This window comes from Talpa occidentalis, unplaced genomic scaffold (assembly GCF_014898055.3).
Source record: "Talpa occidentalis isolate TD23 unplaced genomic scaffold, MPIMG_talOcc4v2.1 talOcc4.11, whole genome shotgun sequence".
Lineage (NCBI taxonomy): Eukaryota > Metazoa > Chordata > Mammalia > Eulipotyphla > Talpidae > Talpa > Talpa occidentalis.
This window is the reverse complement of record NW_023601104.1, coordinates 10,091,778-10,113,062: the sequence shown is the minus strand read 5'-3', so window position 1 is coordinate 10,113,062 and position 21,285 is coordinate 10,091,778. Positions and strand designations below refer to the sequence as shown.

Sequence of the window (21,285 nt, the reverse complement as noted above, 5' to 3'; positions counted from 1 at the left end):
CTCGCCCGCTGCTCCCCTCAGCAGTGTATTTCAGTCAGTCTGCCTGTTCTGTTCCCCACTCTGTCTCTGGTGGATCCTCTCACCTCCTGCATCTCTGGCCTGTGCTCCAACTCTTGTATGCATAAATAAATTAATCCTTAAAAAAAAAAATCCTGCCCGCCTTCATCCCTGCCATCCAAGTGAGGGCAGACTTCAGAAAAATGGACTTGGGGTTTTAATGAGCAGGTGTCACTGGAGGTTGTGTGTCCTGCACTTTGGGGCTGGCCTCATCTCAGAGGAACCCCTTAGCCCTCATCGTCCAGGTCTCCAGAACAGAGAGAGGGGGCCCCACCTTCAAGAGATTTTCCTAATGGCTTTCTGAATGGCATACGGGGTACCTGGGGTGCAGAGGTCTCCTAAGCACGCACCCACCCTCTAAAATACAGGTTGGGCAGGTCAAGTCTTGGGGCTTGGATGGAAATTTAAGGGCCTTATTAAATAGGGAGGTTCTGGGTCTCACCACACATCTCCCCTGGCCCTGCTCCTATGCCCCTTTTACGGGGGCCGGAGGGGGCGGGGAGTCCAGGGTAATGAGGCGCCTGGTGACGGGGCAAGCAGTGTAGAGGACGGTTGACAGGGGGGATTCTCTTAACTGTGCTCTGTGGAGTAGGAGTGTCTATTGGGATCAGATTAGGGAATTTCTCTGGAAACTCTTTTCCTTGATGAAAGTGAACTGGAGGGACCTAGGAAGTTACCAGGTCCGCCTGGTGTGACCCTGGCTAGGGATTCTGCTGTTGACATCCTGAGTTTTCCTCAGGAGAAACAAAACTTTTCAAGTGAGCAAATAGAGAATGGATTTTTTTTTCCCCTAGGATCAGGTGTTTGGAATTGTAAAAATACTTGGTTCTTGAGATGAAAGTGGCAGAAGAAAATATCTACCACGTGCCAGGCATAGTACGTCTAGGCTCTTTCCACCTGTTCACTGAATCCTCAGAACACCCAGGGTGTACCCTACTGCTTGTAGGGTAAGGAAAAATGTCAGGCTTTTCTGCCCTCCCGCCATCAGGATAGATGATGGATCCTTGCGGTCCTGAATGCATGCCTGATGGCGGGCACCTGGAGTAGGGTGTGGGCAGAGGTAGATGGGATTCACCTGGGCTGAGACTGGGCTTTTAAGGGTGGCGTCATGGGGACGCCAGCAGCAGAAGCAAGCTGAAAGAGAAGCCGAGAAAGAAGTAGCAGAAGCCTAGAGAAGGCCAGAGAGCCCAGATAGAGTGAAGACTTGCTGGGGGCTGGGAGGCCTGCCAGCCTCCCGGCCCCCCAGCACCCCTGCCTGCCGTGTACCTGGTAATCCCAATAAAAGCCTGCAAAACCACTGAGGACTCTGACTCCTCCTTTACCCGGTCTGCTGGATCCTAGAAAACCTGCACTGTGCCCAGTCCTGCCCCTACACTGCTTTTATCCCAATTTGTACAGATGAGGAGTCTGAGGCTCAGTGTTTAAACAATTTTCCCCAAATCAGCCAGGAATCCAAAGCCCTGGCTCTTGCTGTAACACCCAGCAGCTGAGGCAGGAGCTCCCTGGGGGAGCTTTGACTTGACTGTGTCTGGGTGACATCACATATGGCTGAAGGGAGCCACTCAGCTGGGGGCTGGCCACAGTCTGCTTTGAAGGGGCGGAGTGCTGCCTGAAGCCCTGTGCCTGCCTCTGGCTGGCTTTCATCTCTGTGGGACAGGAATGACAGGGCCTTTAGACCTCAGGAGGGAGTCAGCACTCAACCCATAGAAGTTCAGCAGCTGGCAGCAGGCCCAGCAGCAGCTTTCCTATGGACAAGCCTTTCCTGGGAGCAGCCTGGATGGGAGGGGTTGGCCCACCTGTCAGCACAAGGAAAAGGAGGAACTAACGAAAACTGACTGGGACTTCAATCAAGACACAGAACAAGAAAAACCTTTGTTGGGGTTTAAGGGCTCCCTTCCTCACTGGCCACAGGTCTTAGAAGTGAGTCAGTCTGATTCCAGCCAGGGATTTTGGGGGATTGACCCTGAGGAGTTTACAGCAATATGAGGTAGGTCAGAGCACCCAGAGTTACCAATTGCCCGTCATAAATGCTGAACTCACACGTGTCCTCGTTCCCGCAGAGGATGTGACAGGCCTTGGCCACCCCAGCCTCAGTCCACCAGGAACAGCGCCTCCTCGACACACTGCAGCTCTGCAATGAGCAAGGGCTAATGGAGAGGCGGCAGCACAGGTGATGTAAAGCAGCAAAAGGACACGTGTGTGGGTGGGGTGAAAGGGTGGGGAGGGGATGGGACATGTGTTGGGGGTGGAATTCCCATTGCCTCTACAAGGATTATGGCGAAAAGCTAATTTTATTGAGCACATATTATAGGCTATAGACTCTGCCAAGCCTTGCCATACATTAACTCATTTAACCTTCAAAATGCAATTAATGAGCCATTTAACAAATGTCTACTGAGTACCTGCTAGGTGGAGAGCCCTGGGCTAGGTGCTGGCGATAACTCAGTGAACAAGGCAAGTCCACAGCCTCATGAAATTTACAATCTAGGTAGGAACTATTATTATTTCATTTCAGAGATGAGAAAACTAAAGCCTCCTTAAGTTAATTCACTTGTTACTTTTTTACCTGCCACAATGACTTGACATTTACAGGCCATTAAGTGACAGGGCTGGGGTTTGAACCCAGGCAATGTTTCTGGGTCTAGACTACTATTGTGCTACCTATTCCTTCTTTTTTACTGCTTCCCACCACCCATGTGATAGGCACTATTGGTTGTCTGTCTGAAAAATCCATCTCCTTTCCTTCCTACTTGCTAGAAAAAAATCAATTTATTTGGACATACACACCTCTTACCTGCGGGCTCCGGGAAAGGCCCCTTCCCAGTGCCAGTACTGCCAATTCAGGCTGATTAGTAGGATTAGGATTTTGGTTTGGCACAATCTTGGCAATTCCCTTCCATTTGCCAAGGATTGCTTTATATCCCAGGAATGTGACAATCCAGCCAAGAGACAAGTGGTGAAGTTTGCTGGTTTTGGGAAATTGTCTAGTACCGCTTCAAGATTGAGTTTGAAATTGTGGCAGTGAACTTGGGCCCTATAAGGGGACCAGCCTGAGGTCAAAGCTAACATGCTGAGGATAGCAGATTAGAAAGGTGGAAATTACTTTAGTTCCCCCCAAGAATTACTGATATTTTGGATTACTGTCCTGATTTTTGCAGCTGAAGACTACAAGCCAGCTCCTACCCCTGCTATGACATAATGGCTTCCAGGACATTCCACCCACACTGGCTCTCACTTCCTTTGAGTATTCAAATACCTATTTTCTGCTCCTTTGGCTCTTAGACATGGCTTACCTTGAGATGTCTTTGACTTATTTCTCTCGATATTCCCTTGCCTTTTAATCTGTAATATCCCTTTTCTCTAAATTATCAACTCCCTAAAGAAAATGAGCATGCATTACATTTCTTTATATCTTTCATGGTGCCTGTCACTAATGTGGAACCCCAGTAGAGCTTAATAAATATTGGCTAATCTTCACTGACACATTCCGAGAGGTTATTTGCTGCCCTGGAGTGGGCAAATGAACACGTTTCAACAGAGAGTAAAACAGGAGTCAACAGGTTGCAGCTGGAGGCCTGAGTGAATAAGAATGTGAGGCATCTCAATCATGGTTTAGATTCCACAATGGATCACACCTGCTCTGACTGGTTCCTGTGTGCCGGCTGTGGGCTGGCTGCTGGGGACAGAAACGAAACCACTGTTTGCTGTGAGTCAAGGAACTTCATGTTCAGCAACCATAATTGCGTTTTTAGTTCTCATAACAGCCCTTTGGGGTAGGAGCCAGTGTCACTAGTTTATAGATGGGGAAGTGAGGGCAGACTGACTTACACTGATCTGGCATTTGGTGAGACCTGGAGTTTGAGCCCAGGTTCCTGAATTGAGTGTATAGGACTTCCTATGTTCCCCCTTTCTTTTTTCTATTAATCAAGTGGTCACCTTTTGCCCATTGGCTCAGGAGGATATAGTAGAGCATAAAAAAAGAAATAATTCTAAAAGCTTAGTACTAGCAGGAAGTCTCATGAAGAGACAAAGTGTCTGGCTGGGGAGAGAGGAGTGAGGAGATGCACCTGCAGGTGGCTAGAGGGAAGGGATCTGCACTCTGCTTCCCAACAACATGAACAGCAAGAACCTCCTTGATAAATCAGAGCAAAAGAGACCAGAGGCATCCTTTTAAAGATCTGTGTGCACTGAACATGGCACAGAAGCGGCAGAGAGGAGACCCTTTAGACTGAAATGGCCATGTGAATATTGGGGCCCGACTGGACCTCCTGATACCTTGGTACTTGGCTGATCTGGAGACTTAGGAACAAATATTTGGTCCCCTGACAGTCACTCCCAATACAACCATCCATTTCCCCTTATTTTCAGATTACAGAATACCAGGTGTCTTTTACTTAAAGTTACAGATGTAGTTATATCCTGTACTGCCAATTCAACAGACAGCAAAGCTCCAATCGACTAGTTGGGATCCCAATCTACTTGAGATGTTTCCAGAGGACCTCAGATCATTGGAGCATCAGAAGTCAATACAAACATCTACAGGTAGATGTACTGAAAGGTTTATTTCTCAATACTCTTTAAAGCAGACACCCAGGCTATCCTCATTTTAGAAGGAAGGACAATGTTCAGAGAGAGAAGTTGCTCAGTGCCACAGTCAGGATCTAAGGCCAGGCATTCTCACTCTAAACCACCATGCCAGTGTTTGGTTTGGCACCATAGACAGAGCGCCATCTCAACACTGAGGAGGTTCTAGCAGGAAATTTACCTGTGAACTTGATCCCTTACCACATGACCACCACATGCAAGTTTTAACTAGGGTATAAAGACACACAGATATTGTCTCAAAGAGTTCACCCGAATTAGAGCGGTAAGGCAGGAACATGCACCTGCCTAGGCAACGAATAATATAATGCAGCAGGGGAACAGCACAGGAAGGAGTAATGGAGCTGTCCCCAGTGGCCTACAGCACGAACCTTGCCTGTTTCGCATACGAGGTTCCTGGAGTGCCCATTCAGGTGAGTCCTGAGCAAGTAGCTTCCTTTTTTGTCCAATGATGGGGTTCAACTTATCTGGAAGTCTCTCCTTGTGATGCTAGTTTACTTCTGTTTGCTCTGCCTTGCTTGTATTTCTGCCCACCTGACCTTTTTGCTGGGACTCCGTGAGTCGTAGTGCCACACACCCACCCACTCTTGGTAGGCATACTTCCTTGAATGAGCCAATCTCAAAGTAGCTTCATGTGTCATCCTTTTCAATATTTTTATCACTTTATTCTACTGTTACCAGATTTCTTTTTCAGTATTGTTTAAAAAATGCTAAAGCAAACATATATATGTTCATCTTTTTGTTCACAGACTTTAATGTGTATTTCTTTTTATGAAAAGCCACCCTCATTTTGCTAATTGCAGGATTGAGGAAATTAAATAAAATGCATCATATGGCCAGGCCAATAAGATTAAACAACTTTAAAACTGCAGCACATACTGATTCACATAACTTTCTCACATGAATGTGAGGCTGAATTAAACATACATGGGAAATAAAGTACACATTTAGATGGAATAAAAACACCAATGAAAATAACATTTAATTTTGAAAGGAGGAAATAGGACAATGAAGTGTATCACAGTGTAAGGTCAGCAATCAATTCTAATGGAAGGTTAAAGACACAAGGTGACACAGTAAAAATGAGATTATAATTCCAGGCACATCTAGAGACTACAGTCAATTATTTTTCCCTCACCAATGATCCAAGACTAGTTTTGAAATTGTGACTGCTCTTTTCCAGTATCTTAATTCACTATTTTTGAGAACTATGTGCTAATTTCTGAGTTTGAAAAGTAGCAGTTTGGGGGACCTCCTTAATCCCTGGCAAGGCATTAAGATGCAACCTGTGAAGCAATCCGCAGCCACTGCAGCACGAGTTGGATCCCCGGCCAGGGAGCAACCCACATGGTGCAGCAGACCTCTCCTGACTTGCCCACTGCCTCCCTCAGCAGTGTATTTCAGTCACTCTGCCTGTTCTGTTCCCCATTCTGTCTCTGGTGAATCCTCTCACCCCCCCACACCTCTGGCCTGTACCCCGGTTCTTGTATGCATAAATAAATCTTTAAAAAAAAAAAAAGAAAAGTGGCAGTTTGGGCAACCGCCATTTTTCATGGAGAGGTGAACTTGAACTTATGGGATAACACTATTCAGCAGTCAAATGTCTGATGCAGGAGCCCCTAAGGAGCAAGATTACTGGTAGTTTTATTCTTTGATGATTAAAAAAAATCTGATTATAGAAGAGCAGACTATGTTCATCATTGCTCATTTCTTAATCAAACAATGTCAGTTTGTAGAAACTCAAGTTTTTATATGAAAGCCATAAAATTCTTTTGTTTCAAAGTCTTGTTTTATGTAATTCACATTCCTTTTTCACGGACATAGGTAGCTGTGGCACATCTTAACTAGAAACATTACAGAACATTTGAACATGCATGAATTTTAGCATACTAAAAAATGTTTAGATATATTATCTTCAATTATTTAGAATTTTCACTCATTTTAATTCATTTTTATATTTGATAACGCTTTTAAAACTTCCCATTAAAAAAACAACTATCACATATTACTTTTTTTCCTTATAATGTAGAGAAAAGACAAAATGACCCATAATTTTAGTACAGCTTATCCCAGACATTAAAAAAAGTAATACATGTACAGGGGGCCTCCCCGGTGGCGCAGTGGTTGAGCACTGGGTTGCAAAGCTGCCCGCAGCCTCTGCAACGCCGGTTGGATCCCCGGCTGCTCCCTGGTCACCAGAGGAGGGTCCCACATGGCGCGCAGACCCCTCCTGCCGCCTGCTGCTCCCCTCAGCAGTGTACTTCGGTCCTTCTGCCTGCTCTGCTCCCCGCTCTGGCTCTGGTGAATTCTCTCACCCTCCTGCGCTTCTGACTGTACCCAGTGCTTGTATAAATAAATAAATAAATCTTTAAAAAAAAAAAAAAGTAATATATGTACATGGCCAGAAAATTCAAAACGTCCAGTAACTAAGTGAGAAGTAGAAGCCTTCATTAGTTCCTCATTTCACCCCATGTGCTCGTCCCAAAGGCAATCACTTTCTCTTCTCGGCTTTTTTTTTTTTTTAAGATTTATTTATGAATACAAGCACTGGGGTACAGGTCAGAAGTGTGGGGGGTGAGAGGATTCACTAGAGACAGAGTGGGGAGCAGAACAGGCGGATCTACTGAATACACTGCTGAGGGGAGCAGTGGGCGAGACAGGAGAGGTCTGCTGTGTCATGTGGGTAGCTCCCTGGCTGGGAATCGAACTCGTGCTGTAGTGGCTGCGGATTGCTTCATAGGTTGTGTCTTAACCCCTTGTGCCACCAGGGAGGCCCCTCAGCTTTTTTTTTCCAAACTGAAACTGTGTAATCTGTCTTTCAGACCTAATTCAGGCTCTGCCATCTCTAGGGCTCATGCCAAACTGGCAGACTGCATCAAAGCCTGGTACCCCAAGGTCTACTTAAACACCTGATACCACCTCTGCTTTAATTCCAGGTCTCCTATTTTCCCAGGGTCTACCATGTTGATTATCCTTTTGGGATATGAGCCTCAGAAGCAGAGAGGCCAACCATTACAAACAGTGCTTTATTTTTGAGCACCTGTCCCTATGTTTCTTTACATTCTTGGGAAAATTTTGCAGCCAAAGGAGCTATATAAATTTAATAAAAACTGCCAAATCCCCTGTAATATTGTACCAAATTTGCCCTCCAGCCAATATAGAAATGCCTGTTTTGTGTGCCTTCACAGGCACAATTTCTACCATTTCTATGTGAATGGTGAAAATGTCAGATTTATTTTGCATCTCAATTAGGAGAATGACCATCTCACGTGTTGACCATTAAAATATTTTTGGTAAATTTTTCACAATCCTTAGTACATTTCTATTGTTTTTCAATTCTTTTAAGAGTTCTTTGTACTTCATGTGAAAAGTACTTTGTTATTTTTACTTATTTCAGCACTGCTCTAGACACTGGAGACAAAGCATATTGCCTCAATTAAGGAGTTTAAGTTCTAGTAATGGGATATAGGAAATACACACACACTCTCAGAGTGGTGACCATCACAATGGAAAAAAATAAAGCAGGGTGAAAAAAAGAAAGTAACAGCAATGTGGGTGTGGGATGTTGTTTTATACAAAATGGTCAGGGAATACCTCCTTGATAAGGTGGAGAGACTTGAAGGGAAGGGAGTAACCTATGTGGAGATCTGGGAAAGAACATTCTAGGAACAAGGAATGGCAAGCAAAAAGGCTATGGAGAAACTAGTTGACATGTTTGAGAAGCAACAAAAATGCTGATAGATCTTTGATTTTTGTGATGGGTGCAATGGGTTCACATGGACAGTTCTGGTATGACGAGGTGAGTGGAGGAACAGAGAGAACATTTATGAGAACTTGAGATAATGCAAGTGAAAAGTGATATATGTTTTTTTATCTAACATAATAATAAATAACAATCTTGTTTGTATCTTGGTTTTATGTGAATCAGACAGAAGACTACAAAAGCATCTAGTATTTTATATTTTCATTATTTTTACATTAATCTTTCCGACCGATCTAAAATTGTTTGGGGATAAGCAGTGAAACAGTCAAGACTACTACATGTGGCTGTGTGATTTATTCATTGCACAATGGCACCAGGCTGAAAATACAGTCAAGACATGGTACACCAGAAGGTACAGAATCCACCAGAGGGCCCTTTTCTAATTTGCACAAAGGTGCTGCATGAATGAGTAGTGGCACTAGGGATACAATTCAAATTCTATCTTAGGATATTGAAAAACCCATACTTTTGCCATAATGACTTGAAATGCCATCTTCATCCTATTAAACATTCATAGCTTCTTGCATCTTTGGTGAAACAACCCTACAAAGGTCAAAGTTTGCCATATTAAAGAAAAATTATTCTTTTTACAGCATCTCCTCACTAGGGAAGTCTTAATTTTAGGAGAAAGATAAGAATAAATTTTGGCATACTAGGAAGAGTTGGTACAGCTGGAGAAAGAATTCATTTTCTGATGCTATAGAAAAAATGCATTTCTTTAATATCTTTGCTTAAATAGACTTTAGCCTAAATACAACTCATTGCAAAGGGCCTCATGTTAATCCTTGGAGAGACTTTCTTATCTACCTTGCTACAATGGCTCAACTAACAGTCTAAAGTCCTATTGCTATAGGGAAACTTTTCATTTCCAGATTCACGTTTAGCATTATCTAGAGCACTCTGTTGTTCCTTTACACAAATCACAGGAGGATGAAGGCTCTAACAGCAGTAGATCATAGGATGTACACGTTGTGAACAGGGAGGCATTCGGAGGTCTCTTTTCAAACAAAAATGAAAATCCTGGCTTTTTAGCTGTGTGTGTGCTTTTCAGATCCACTGTTAAGCTATCCCTGCCTTAGTGAAACAAGAAATAAACCATTTGAAACTTCTGCCAGAAAAAAACAGGCTTCCTTCTCCCAAGACAAACAGGCACAAAATAAGCACAAGGGGAATGGAAAAGAGCCCGCTTTGTGGTTTTATGCGTAGGAAAGGACAAACTGAGACATCATAGGTTCTGATTTGTCAGGTTCTATTTTCTTCCCTTTACAAAGAAGGGCCGGAGAAGAGAATGGGACATGGAGGAAGTGGCAAAGCGACTGCACGTTCTCTAATAAAGTAGCTCCTGGGCCTCCCCGGTGGCGCAGCGGTTGAGCGCTGGGTTGCGAAGCTGCCCACAGCCTCTGCAGCGCTGGTTCGATCCCCAGCTGCTCCACATGGCGCGCAGACCTCTCCTGCCGCCCCCTGCTCCCCTCAGCAGTGTACTTCGGTCCTTCTGCCTGCTCTGCTCCCCGCTCTGGCTCTGGTGAATTCTCTCACCCTCCTGCGTTTCTGACTGTACCCAGTGCTTGTATAAATAAATAAATAAATCTTTTTAAAAAATAAATAAATAAAGTAGCTCCCTCAGGTTCTCCTCCCTCTCCGCAGAAACCAAATTTTATCCAAAGAAATAGGATTTATCAGCTGTGCTGTCAAGGGTGTTGAATTTGGTAGGCTGTAGTTAAGTAGTTGGTAGGCTGTAGAAGAATGAATCTTAAATTTACTGTACAATCTCAGAAAAATGACTTTGTATGTCAAAAGAGGGGACTGAAAAATGAGGACTGCAGAGGGATAGATGGGCTTGATTATACATAAAAGATAAGGATATTTAATTTTATATCATCAGTGTATGAAAAGCAAATGTGAAAATATCTGAAATGCTGTACTTTGCCAACATTTCTAAGTTGATTATCTTTCAGATCCAAGTCATGTTTCAGTGATTCAACTCTATATGCTTAAATATTTTTAGGTGAGATATACTTAGAATTTTCTGCTTTTCAGCAATCTTAGAGCAGTAACAGTGATGACTAGAATTAAAAAATCAGATACCAGCAGAGGCACAAATTTGGTAATTTTGATATTTAGAGAGGACATATTCTTTTCATTGTTCTTTTCTGCCAATTTTCTTCCCTACCTCCCAGGCCAGGTGTAATTCATGCTTCCATTTATGGGTCCAACACTTCATCTAGAACTATTCTCTCCCAAATTGTTCCACACTTCGAAGTTACATTTTTATTCTGACCTCCTGCCTCTTCAAATCTTCCAAGCAAAAACAGCCACTTCACTAACCCTTGCCTCTACCTAAGACATCTTCCATGTAATAGAATGGTGATTATTCTAAGCCCTTTCTTTTTCCTTTCTAATGGCCACAGAACTAATCAAGAGAGCCAGTAGCATCGCCAACACTAGATCATATAAATAGACCATGAGGTTTGGTGGGTAAAAAATGAAAACATTCAAATAAAAACCACTTTGCAACTCTAAGAAAATTCTCAAATTTAAGAAAATTTGACTTAGGGTAAATAATTTTATCTACTTTTCAATCTAGACCACTGAGTAAAAAAAAAAAAAAAAATCAAGAAAACCTAAAGGAATGGCTGGCTATTCTGTCTTCTGATAATCCTATCATAACATTCCAAGTCTAGGATATATATAAACTTCCACGGTAATAGACCTGTCTGCAAAATCAAGTGACTTGTTGTCTCAGTTTACAAAGAGTAGATGAAATGTTAGAAGCACAAATTTAACAAATACTATTTTATTATTTACAAAATACAAAGTGATCATAAGGGTACATGTCACAAATTACAATACAGAAAATTACAGGGAAAAGTAGAGACAAATGTGTTAATTGACAACAAGTACCCATTCCTATGAGTGTATTTAGAAAAAAGCAGTTCTTTGTTAAAGTTTGGAAAGGTCATGAGTAGGTACATTGTTGTGCAAAATGTGCCAATTACTTAGAAATATGCCTCTGGCAAAGAGTGAAGTGTGGGTAGTGTACAGAAACTCGTCCTGAATGAAATCACAGCAGACACAGGCCCGGTGCCCCACAGCACGACGCTGATTTTAGGCAGGGAACTGTGAGAGACTTGGCTGCCTATCTTGCTGGAAGAGCAAACCCCCAGGACTGATTAACGTCCCTACCTTGCATAAAACTTTGTTCAGGTGACTCTGGAATGTGGTATCAAATACCCCATTCATTTCTGCTGCAAGTTCCCTCAGAACAGACACTGTGGACTCCTCACTGGCATTCAGAATCCGCATAAACACTTTATTCCACAATTCACCATCTTTTAGCCTAAAAATATATAAAACCATTTCCATCAAGATTAGGCATGTAAAAGTTAGAAATTTTTCTGTGTTTAACTCAGTGGTACACTTTATGCACCAAGATGATTTAAAGTAATACCTAGAACTCTAAGGATAGAGATCATTCAAGCAATCCTTTGAAAATCCAGAGCAGAAGTATAGGAAAAAAACAAAACACTACCATAGTGGGAAAAGCCATAAATACAATGCACAAACAGGGAGAGAAAGTCTCATATCTAATTTTGTAAGCTTCCTCTTTGTATTAAGGTGCAGCACTTCTCCACAAATGGAAGAACAATGAATTTTGTCTCCTGCTAATTTTCCTAAACTCTAGGTCATTAGAAAGAAACAGCTCCCAGGTTCCCCTCATTCAGTGGTATGTAACCTTCACAATCTTCTCAAAAAGCCTAGCTTGACTGAAGTAACTAACTACTGTTTAAGTCTATTTTCGTACCTTCATTTTTTTAAAATCTGAGCAGCTTCTATTATTATTATTGTATAAGGCGGGCCTCTTAAGAAACCCAAGTGACCCTCCTCTTTCTGTGAGCTCTACCTAGCTCCACAACCAACTAGAGATACATGAATCTATCCCACATTATCTTACATTAATTTCAAGCCTATTTTTAAAGCAGATGATAAAGACAAACAAGACTGGCCAAATTCTGAATTAAATAAAAAAATACAAGTCAATTGTTGGGAGAGGGAAGTGGAGAAGAAGGAGCAAATCTTCAACAATAACTTTTTTAACCAAGGAAGATACCAGTAAGTGACAGACTGGTAAGCTTATTCTGGAAAGTAACTATGATAAAAGTAGAACATGGGATATTTAATAAGCTTTATGAACAGATTTGAGGGAGTACTAAGGTTATGAGACCAAGCAACTCTTAATAAGAGAACATTCACTTTTCACCAAGGAATCTCAGTTCTGTGCTTTGATTCCACCCATTCATTGAATAAATAATAGCCCCCAAATTAGTGTATAATTTAGAAATTTAACTTTCTTTAAGAAATGCTTATTACCTTTTGGTAACAATAGTTATTAAAAAGGGATATAGGATTAACATTAATTGGTTATAAAAATGATTCTCACGAAATGTGTCTATTAACCTCTAAACTGAGAGGCTTCCATACTGTAGTTGCAGTCTGTATGATACATCTAGGTTCAGGAATGATGTCCTGAAGTCAGAATATTCTCTTCCTTTTAATTAACAATTCCTTTGTCCTACTCTAGGTGTGCCACTGATACTCTAATGGAATCACAGTGTTGGGACTAAGAAAACTAAGGCTGCCAAGGCAGAGAGAACATCCAAGAGAAAGTTATTTGGACAGGCAAAAACCCTGAAGTCACCAATACTTACTCAGAAATATTTTGGCTAAGTTTCCAGAGGGACCCATTCCAGAAGACCTGTAGGTGTTCCTTGAACAATAGTAAATGTGCTAAATCTGCAATACCAAACAGATCTACCTGGAATCACAAAAAGCACCATCAGCTAAAATAATTCTCTGCTACTATCATGGCCTCATATAGGAAGTTAAAAGGTATGAAAGTGCTTAACTAAGTTTATCGTATGACACAACACTTAGTAGAGTGTTCCTTACCCTTGTGATAGAGTTCCCTCCACAGAACTGATCTCCCCATAGAACTGATCAATAGAGCCAACTCAAGGAATTACACTTAACAACAGAAGATGACAAAAATATCAGAATTGTCAAATTTAGGTTTGCAGATCTACTGAGTTTGCCCGGACTCCAGCTGTGATCTAAAGGTGTCCATATGATCAGTTCAAGGTTTATGCTACATATTCAATCAGCAAATGCTATATATCCAAGGCTGAGCCAGAAGGGATTTTTTTGTATATATTACCACCCACCATATAAAACACTTTACATTTGTCCAAACATTCTTTCTAAACACATTATTCCATTTAATCCTCACAACTGCAATGTATAGAGTAAATTGTTATCCTTATTTTACGCAGATCATAGAAAATGACTTCTAAAAGACCACATATTTAAGTGGCAGAAATGGCCCTGATTCTTAGGTGACTGAGTTAGCCATTATCTGCACGTGTATGTGTATATTCTTCAGTGTTGTGACAGAAAAATGGTACATTTTCCTTGACTTGGAGATATTTGAAAACTAGGTCACCTATTCTAGGAGAGATAATTATCAATAAACACTAGCTTTCATAGCTTATCTAGATAAGAAAGAGATTAAGAAACCCTCTCCATTTTTGCCCAGGCTTGTTCTACACTTACCTGGTAGGGAGAAGAACAGTTAGCCAGAATCTTTTGTCCTTCTAGGATCTGTACAGTCCGAAAGCCGCTGAGGGTGAAAATGTCTAGCTGCACCCTAAGGTCGACGCTGTAGGAAAAGTCCACTATCTTCAAAGCTTGATCGTTCTTATTACAGTCATAGGGATCGTGGATTCTAAGCCCAGATTTAAGAGAAAGAGATAATAAAAATAGGCCATGAAAGCTGCAGAGCTGGTATTTAAAAAAAAAGAAAAAGAAAAAAAAGAGGTACTGCAGGTGTGTCTTAGCTATGCCAACAGCTCCCTCTCGTGGTCAGTTATGAAAGTGGCCCTGTAAGAACAGTGTCTCTCCAAGTAGGGGAACAGTAAGATCATTGATACAAAGATAGCTGACCCTTGAACAACACAAGATATACTGGAGATTTTTCAATAAATATTATTAATGCATGAATTGTTATACATGTAAATGAATATGAATTTTTTCTGATTATCTTCATTTTTGATGTCTAGTGTTAGTAATACATGATACAAAGCACTGTAAAATGTTCTAAGACAATATTAATGTTGATACTGACAGATGATTCATCTGTTTAACAGGTATTTACTGAGATAAATACAGTACAGTATTACAGACATATTTTCTTTTCCTTATGATTTCAACAGTTTTTCTCCAGCTTATTTTATAAGAATATAGTATATAATACATGTAACATACAAAATATGTATTAGTCAACTGTTTATGTTATTGGTAAGGTTTATGGTCAACAGCAGTTTAAGTTTTTGGGAAGTCAAAAGTTATATGTAGATTTTTGAGACACAAGGGTGTGGTGGGAGGTTATCAGTGACTGTTAACCCCATGTTGTTCAAAGTTCAACTGTGTATCCAAGCCAGCGTACTGTCACTACAGAGAAATGATCAAGTTCTCATGTTACATAAAATGATGGAAGTAGAGGGTAGGCCTCTGCTTTGTACTGTATATACTAACTCTTATTTATATCATGATGATAATTGTGATGGAGGCAGTTAAATTTTTAATGTGTCATAGATTTTTGTTTAATAAGTAAGATTTTCCAAGTGTTGTTTAGAATTCTCCTTCCCAGAGGGTAACTGAAAGTCTAAGTTTGTTTTTTGTAAAGTGCCATCCACATGGGAACTATCTTGGTTTTTTTTTTTTTCATTTTATTTCATTTATTTTTTTATTTATTTATACAAGCACTGTGTACAGTCAGAAGCGCAGGAGGGTGAGAGAATTCACCAGAGCCAGAGTGGGGAGCCAAGCAGCCAGAAGGACCGAAGCACACTGCTGAGGGGAGCAGCGGGCGGCAGGAGAGGTTTGCGCGCCATGTAGGACCCTCCTCTGGTGGCCAGGGAGCAGCCAGGGATCGAACTGGCACTGCAGAGGCTGCGGGCAGCTTCACAATCCAGCGCTCAACCGCTGTGCCACCGGGGAGGCCTGGAACTATCTTGGTTTTATTAAACAAATATGATATTCTAAATTCCATCTTACTTTTATCTGTAATTCCAACCTTTATTTCCTAAGGCAAATATTTTACAACACTAAATCACTATCAATTAAGTATATATTCCTTGGGTTTATCGATTCTGTGCAATGAAGTTACTCTCCAAAGAGATATAGAAACTATGAGAGAAAAGAATGATTTTTATATCCCTTTTGTCTCTGCTTTCTCATTTCCTCAAATCTCTAATTGATATATGACAGGTCTTATATTCCTAAATACAGATTTTGACTAACCTTATCACATGCTCACAGAATGATCCACTTGAAAATTTACAAATGCTCCCATTTTTCTTTTTTTGGGGGGGAGGGCACAAGATTCAAATTTTTGGGAGGAACCACCATAAAACTATAATTCAAAAATATTTAGAATTTAGAAGAGATAGAAAAAATGTTTCTTAGATTAGTAAAATGAAGCAGGAAGTTGACCGTCCTATTTAAATAGTGACTTACTATTAGCATTGGCAAGATAGTCCTCCCCCACACCTCTTTTTTAAAAACTAAATGCTATGTGTGATCTTTTATTGGGTACTGGACTAGAAAAAAGAGGGGGAGGCATTAAGACGGTAGTTGATAACATTCCTAGTTTCTATCATCTTATTATTGCTATACCAAATATTAAGATTTGAGGAATCTGGCTGAAGGGTAGACAGAAGTTTTGACAATTATTTTTGCAAATATTTTTATGCTGAATATTTTTAAGATTATAAATTAATTTAAAAAATTTAATATTTATTCCTTAGCATATGTTAAGTTCTTATTGATAGTAACATTTTCTTTGTGATGATGACTGATGTCACTAAAGATAAAATAGAATTTTATATACATAAACATACAGATCAATTCAGATTCTTTGACATTCCCTCCCTTTGGATCTCATTTTCTTCACAAAAAATATATATGGGAACTGGGCTTCCCTGATGGTGCAAGGGTTAAAGTCTCTGTGCTATCAAGTTATCACCAGCCACCGCAGTAGAGTTCGATCCCCAGCCATGGAGCTAATGCACATGCACACTTCTGGCCTACACCCCAGTTCTTGTATGCATAAATAAATAAATCTTTAAAGAAATATGTACATATATATTGAAACTGCATTAAATGATTTAAAAAGGTTCTTTTTTTTTTTTTTAAGATTTATTTATTTTATACAAGAACCGGGGTATAGGCCAGATGCGCGGGAGGGTGAGAGGCTTCACCAGAGACACAGCGGGGAACAGGCAGACTGACGAAATACACTGCTGAGGGGAGCAGCAGGCACGACAGGAGAGGTCTGCCACACCATGTGGGACCGTCGCCGGCCAGCCGGGATTGAACTGGTGCTGCAGACACTGTGGACAACTTCACAGCACTGCGCTCAACCACCTGAGCCACCAGGGGAGGCCCTCAAAAGGTTCTTTTAACTCCTTGTGAATCTCTACAAAATTTCCCATCTAATTTGGTTAAGTTGCTACAAAATTAAAGGCAATGTCCCTTTAACACTGCTTTCCCAGAGTCCTCAGATGACTGACAGAAGGGATGTTTGAATGCACGGCAATATATGCCCAATCCTAAAAATGCTTAGAAAACCTCTTTTATGGCCCTGGAAACTCCAGCACTATCTCTGAACTTTCGATATTGTGAAATAGGGTGAAAATCAAACCTATACCAGAGGCTCTCACATTTGAAAATACATTGAGGGACTTTTGGCGGTCACAATGGTTGGGGGTATGTAACTTGTATTTAATTGGTTGGGGAGGAATTATGGAGAATGAGAGTTATAAGTATTCTAAAATGCTTGCAATAGACCATACACCTGTACAGAGTTGTCTCATCCAAATTACCTATAATTCCCTGGTGAGAAATGCAGCTATATTATGCCTAGGGAAGCCTTTAGGACTCTGTGTCAGGAAAGAAGGTGGGATCTTCTAGTCATTTTTGTTTTAACTGCAAAAATACATTGAGGGTTCTTTTTCAAAGATTTATTTATGAGGGCCTTCCTGGTGGTGCAGGGGGTTGACCGCTGCACTATGGGGAAGTATGCAGCTTCTGCAGCACAAGTTCGCTCCCCGGCCAGCCAGGGAGCAGCCCACATGGCACAGCAGACCTCTCCTGACTCGCCTGCTTCTCCCCTCAGCAGTATACTTCGGTCAATCTGTTCTGCTCCCCACTCTGTCTCTGGTGAATCCTCTCACCCCACTACCCCCACATCTTTGGATTGTGCCCCAGATATTGTATGCATAAATAAATAAATCTTAAAAAAAATTTATTTATGCATACAAGGACTGGGTACAGGCCAGAGGTGCGGGGGGGTGAGAGAATTCACCAGAGTGGGGAACAGAACATCAGACTGACTGAAATACACTGCTGAGGGGAGAAGTGGGCAAGATAGGAGAGGTCCACTGTGCCATGTGGGTAGCTCCCTGGCTGGCCAGGGATCGAACTCATGCTGCAGTGGCTGCAGATAGCTTTACTGTGCTGTGCTTAACCCCTTGCACCACCAGGGAGGCCCCCCATTGAGGGTTCTTTTAATTTTCATACCAAATATGATTTAGCCTAATGCAGTTTTATGTTACAGACTAAGTCATCAGGTAGAGAATGGTTGCAACTACTTGTGTATACCAATAACTTCAGAGAAAGTTAACTATTTCCCCAAAGACACAGGGTTGGGGCAGACAAAGCATTTTCAAATGAGACTGCTTTATTTGAATACTATGAGCTCAATGACCACTGAAAGGGTATGCTAGTCCTCGCTACTCCTTTTCATAAAACAAAAATCATAGACTGCCTTTGCCTTGTTCGTTCCTCAATGTTCTCTATTTTTTTTTTTTAAGTTCTTTGTAGTTGGGCTTGATTTCTTATTTCCTGCCCTGCACTCATCCTTTGAAACTGATGGCTAAACTGGATTTAATTTGAACACTAAGCCCTGCTTCTTGATATAGTTGTATTTACATTCCGGTTTTACCCACTTCTTGTGGCAATTGCCTCAATTTGGTCTAACTTGAACTTTGGTCTACAAAACCAAGTAGTGCCTCAGTTTTGCTAGCACCCTTACTAGATCTGCACTGGTCCCCCTCAAGGAAAGACTAGGCATTCTACTTCACATTTCCCCAAGTATTCTTTTTCATATTTTATATTTCTTTCTTGACAGGATTATCATAATATTCAGAGTGATTCTTTTTTTCTGAATTAATGTACTTTCCAATACTTTATTTTCCTTTGAATTCTTTTACACTATTGCCAAAAACTTCTAGGCAGCAAATTTTCTCTTAACATACTGTGTTCATCAATATAGTATTTATCACACAGCGAAAGAAATGGCAACTATATATATTTTAAGAAAAAACTTAATTATAAGAGGATATAAAGGACCAACCTGTTTCTAAGAATCAGACTTCTTGGACTCAAGTCACCATGAACTATTTCTGCTTTGTGTAGTTTTTCCACTATTGTCAAAAGGTTGTAAATAATCAACACTGTCATTTCATGAGTAATTAGTTCACTATGTTGAATAAGATCCTATAAATAGAAAAAAAGAAACTTTCTTAAGTTGGAGTGACTGTTCTTATACTCAAAATCTTGCTAATTGCCACTTCATATTCTACCTTGTTCTCTACTAGAATGTGAGTGCTCTTATAAGTTGGGTGCTTTGTCCCAGCTTTAACACTGCTTTCCTATAAGACTGTAAGAATTTAATGAAAGAATGGATGAAGGGCTTCAGAGAAGAGCCTGCCCCATAATAGGTGCTCTATAAATGGTAGTCTTAAAATATCTTCATTCCAACCATTTTAGAAAATCCATATTATCAAAATATGCAGCAAAACCTTCTTAACAACATTTTGCAAAGAATAAAATATGTTGTGTTTGGGTTCTGAAATTAATCCAGTGGGGGGTGGTGTAAATAAAACAAAAGTGGTAAAAATAGACTTGGGGACTTCCAGTTTCCACTCCTAGTGTAAGAGAGTTGGAAGTGGTTACTCTGTCCTAACACATAAAAAGCTGAAGAGACTGAAAAATCAACTCTTATAGGAGATGAGGACATGGGGAAACTGCTGACCCAAAGACTGGAGAGACTGGCAAATACAGAGTTACAGCTTAATGGAGCAGATTTATGAGCAAAATCCACTGCAGAAACCAATGCCAAGGTAGGAAAACCTGAACTCTAATTGACAAATTACTGGAGGCTCAGTGTGGACAAGTCTGAGTGTTGAAAGATCCAGTTGGACATAGTCATGGGGGAGACACACTTTTATCTCTAGGAGTTAGAGTTCTCAAAAGTAAATATCAGAGAAGACTCTTCCCTCATGCTACGACAGGAGAGTGAAAAGGAACCATTCTGAAATATACCAGAGCACTCTTAACAAGGTCTGCCCTCGAGGGAAACTAATTAACCAGATCTTAACCTGATAGGTATTAGCAAAGTCTACCTAATCTAGGAAAGGGAAATACCCAAATCCAGCCCACTTGGTCATTCTGTCTCACACAAGGAGATGAGAAAAAAACAGAACTAGCAGTGAAATTCATAATCCAGAGACACAGGCTCACTAAATTATAGGATAATTGGACATCTTTTTCACTCTCCCATGCAGTATCACCCCAATACCAGTTCCTTCAACCTGGTACATCGTATCTGGACATCAATAAAGAATTACAACGCATACCAAGTATTAAAACCAGACATGGTATGGATACTGGAATTACCAGACTGGGAATTTAAAACAAGAGAGGCCATGAGTGGAAGATGATCCTAATTAGATGACTGGATTACTGCACAATTCTGTCCACTTTTATATGTTAGAAAATTGACATAATAGTTAAAAACACACCATAGAGAGTCTTGGTCAAAATAACTGGGACGGGGGGAATTAGTGTTTTTAATTTGTATTTCTAGAAAGTACTAGATTCCTTTGCAAAATGGAGCACAAATCTCTCTACTTGAGGAATTTAAATAATGTTTTTATATTATTGCAAACCTGAAGAGTGAAACAGTTTATATATTGATGCCAAATAATACAGCCATCTTGGTATTGATAACAGCTGCAAAAATGATCAAATTCCTCATTTAAACGTTCCTTTAATTTGAGGTTGATATAAAAGTCCCACGGGACAGGTTGAGATGACACCTGTAAGAAATTACATTTAAAAAATAAGATCAATTAGAATCTATAGCTATGGTTGGAAGACTGAAAACATTCACTCTAGCCCTTTCAAAACCAGAACAGAAATAATAGTAAAGGGGTATTTTATTTTATTTTTTTTAATACATTTTCTTTTTTTTTTTTTTAAAGATTTATTTTTATTTATTTATACAAGCACTTGGTACAGTCAGAAGTGCGGGAGGGTGAGAATTCACCAGAGCCAGAGCGGGGAGCAGAGCAGGCAGACTGACGAAATACACTGCTGAGGGGAGCAGCAGGCGGCAGGAGAGGTCTGCGCACCATGTGGGTCCCCCGCCCGGTGGCTGGGGATCGAGCCAGCGCTGCAGAAGCTGCGGGCATAAAGGGGTATTTTAAAAGGCATAAATCTATAGCAAAGGACACACCAGCAACAAATTCTAGAACCTGGATAGAAAATAATAAGAGATAATAATCCATGTAGCAGACCCAAGAAAAGCTGATTCTAACAGTGGAGAAAGTTGAGAGCAACCAGTTATGCTACAAGACCATCTCCCTATTGTCTGAAACTGGTATACCAATTATAGAAAAGTAAAGGCAGAGTTAGAGCAGAAGTGGCTGAACCCTGTTAAAGATTAAGTTAGATCCCAGATG

General features: G+C 40.8%; 1 protein-coding gene across 1 annotated transcript in view; it reads right to left on the bottom strand.

Annotated features, from left to right (window-relative positions):
• Nucleotides 1–11,200: 11,200 nt before the first annotated feature.
• BUB1B (BUB1 mitotic checkpoint serine/threonine kinase B) overlaps nucleotides 11,201–21,285 on the bottom strand; it is a 49,465-nt gene continuing 39,380 nt past the window's right edge. The window contains exons 19-23 of the mRNA XM_037502206.2: nucleotides 20,491–20,640; nucleotides 18,894–19,036; nucleotides 14,030–14,201; nucleotides 13,129–13,235; nucleotides 11,201–11,759 (exon numbers count right to left, since the gene is read on the bottom strand). Of these exons, the coding sequence (XP_037358103.1) occupies nucleotides 11,528–11,759; nucleotides 13,129–13,235; nucleotides 14,030–14,201; nucleotides 18,894–19,036; nucleotides 20,491–20,640 (804 nt within the window). The 3' untranslated portion in view covers nucleotides 11,201–11,527. The remainder of the gene's footprint in view (nucleotides 11,760–13,128; nucleotides 13,236–14,029; nucleotides 14,202–18,893; nucleotides 19,037–20,490; nucleotides 20,641–21,285) is intronic.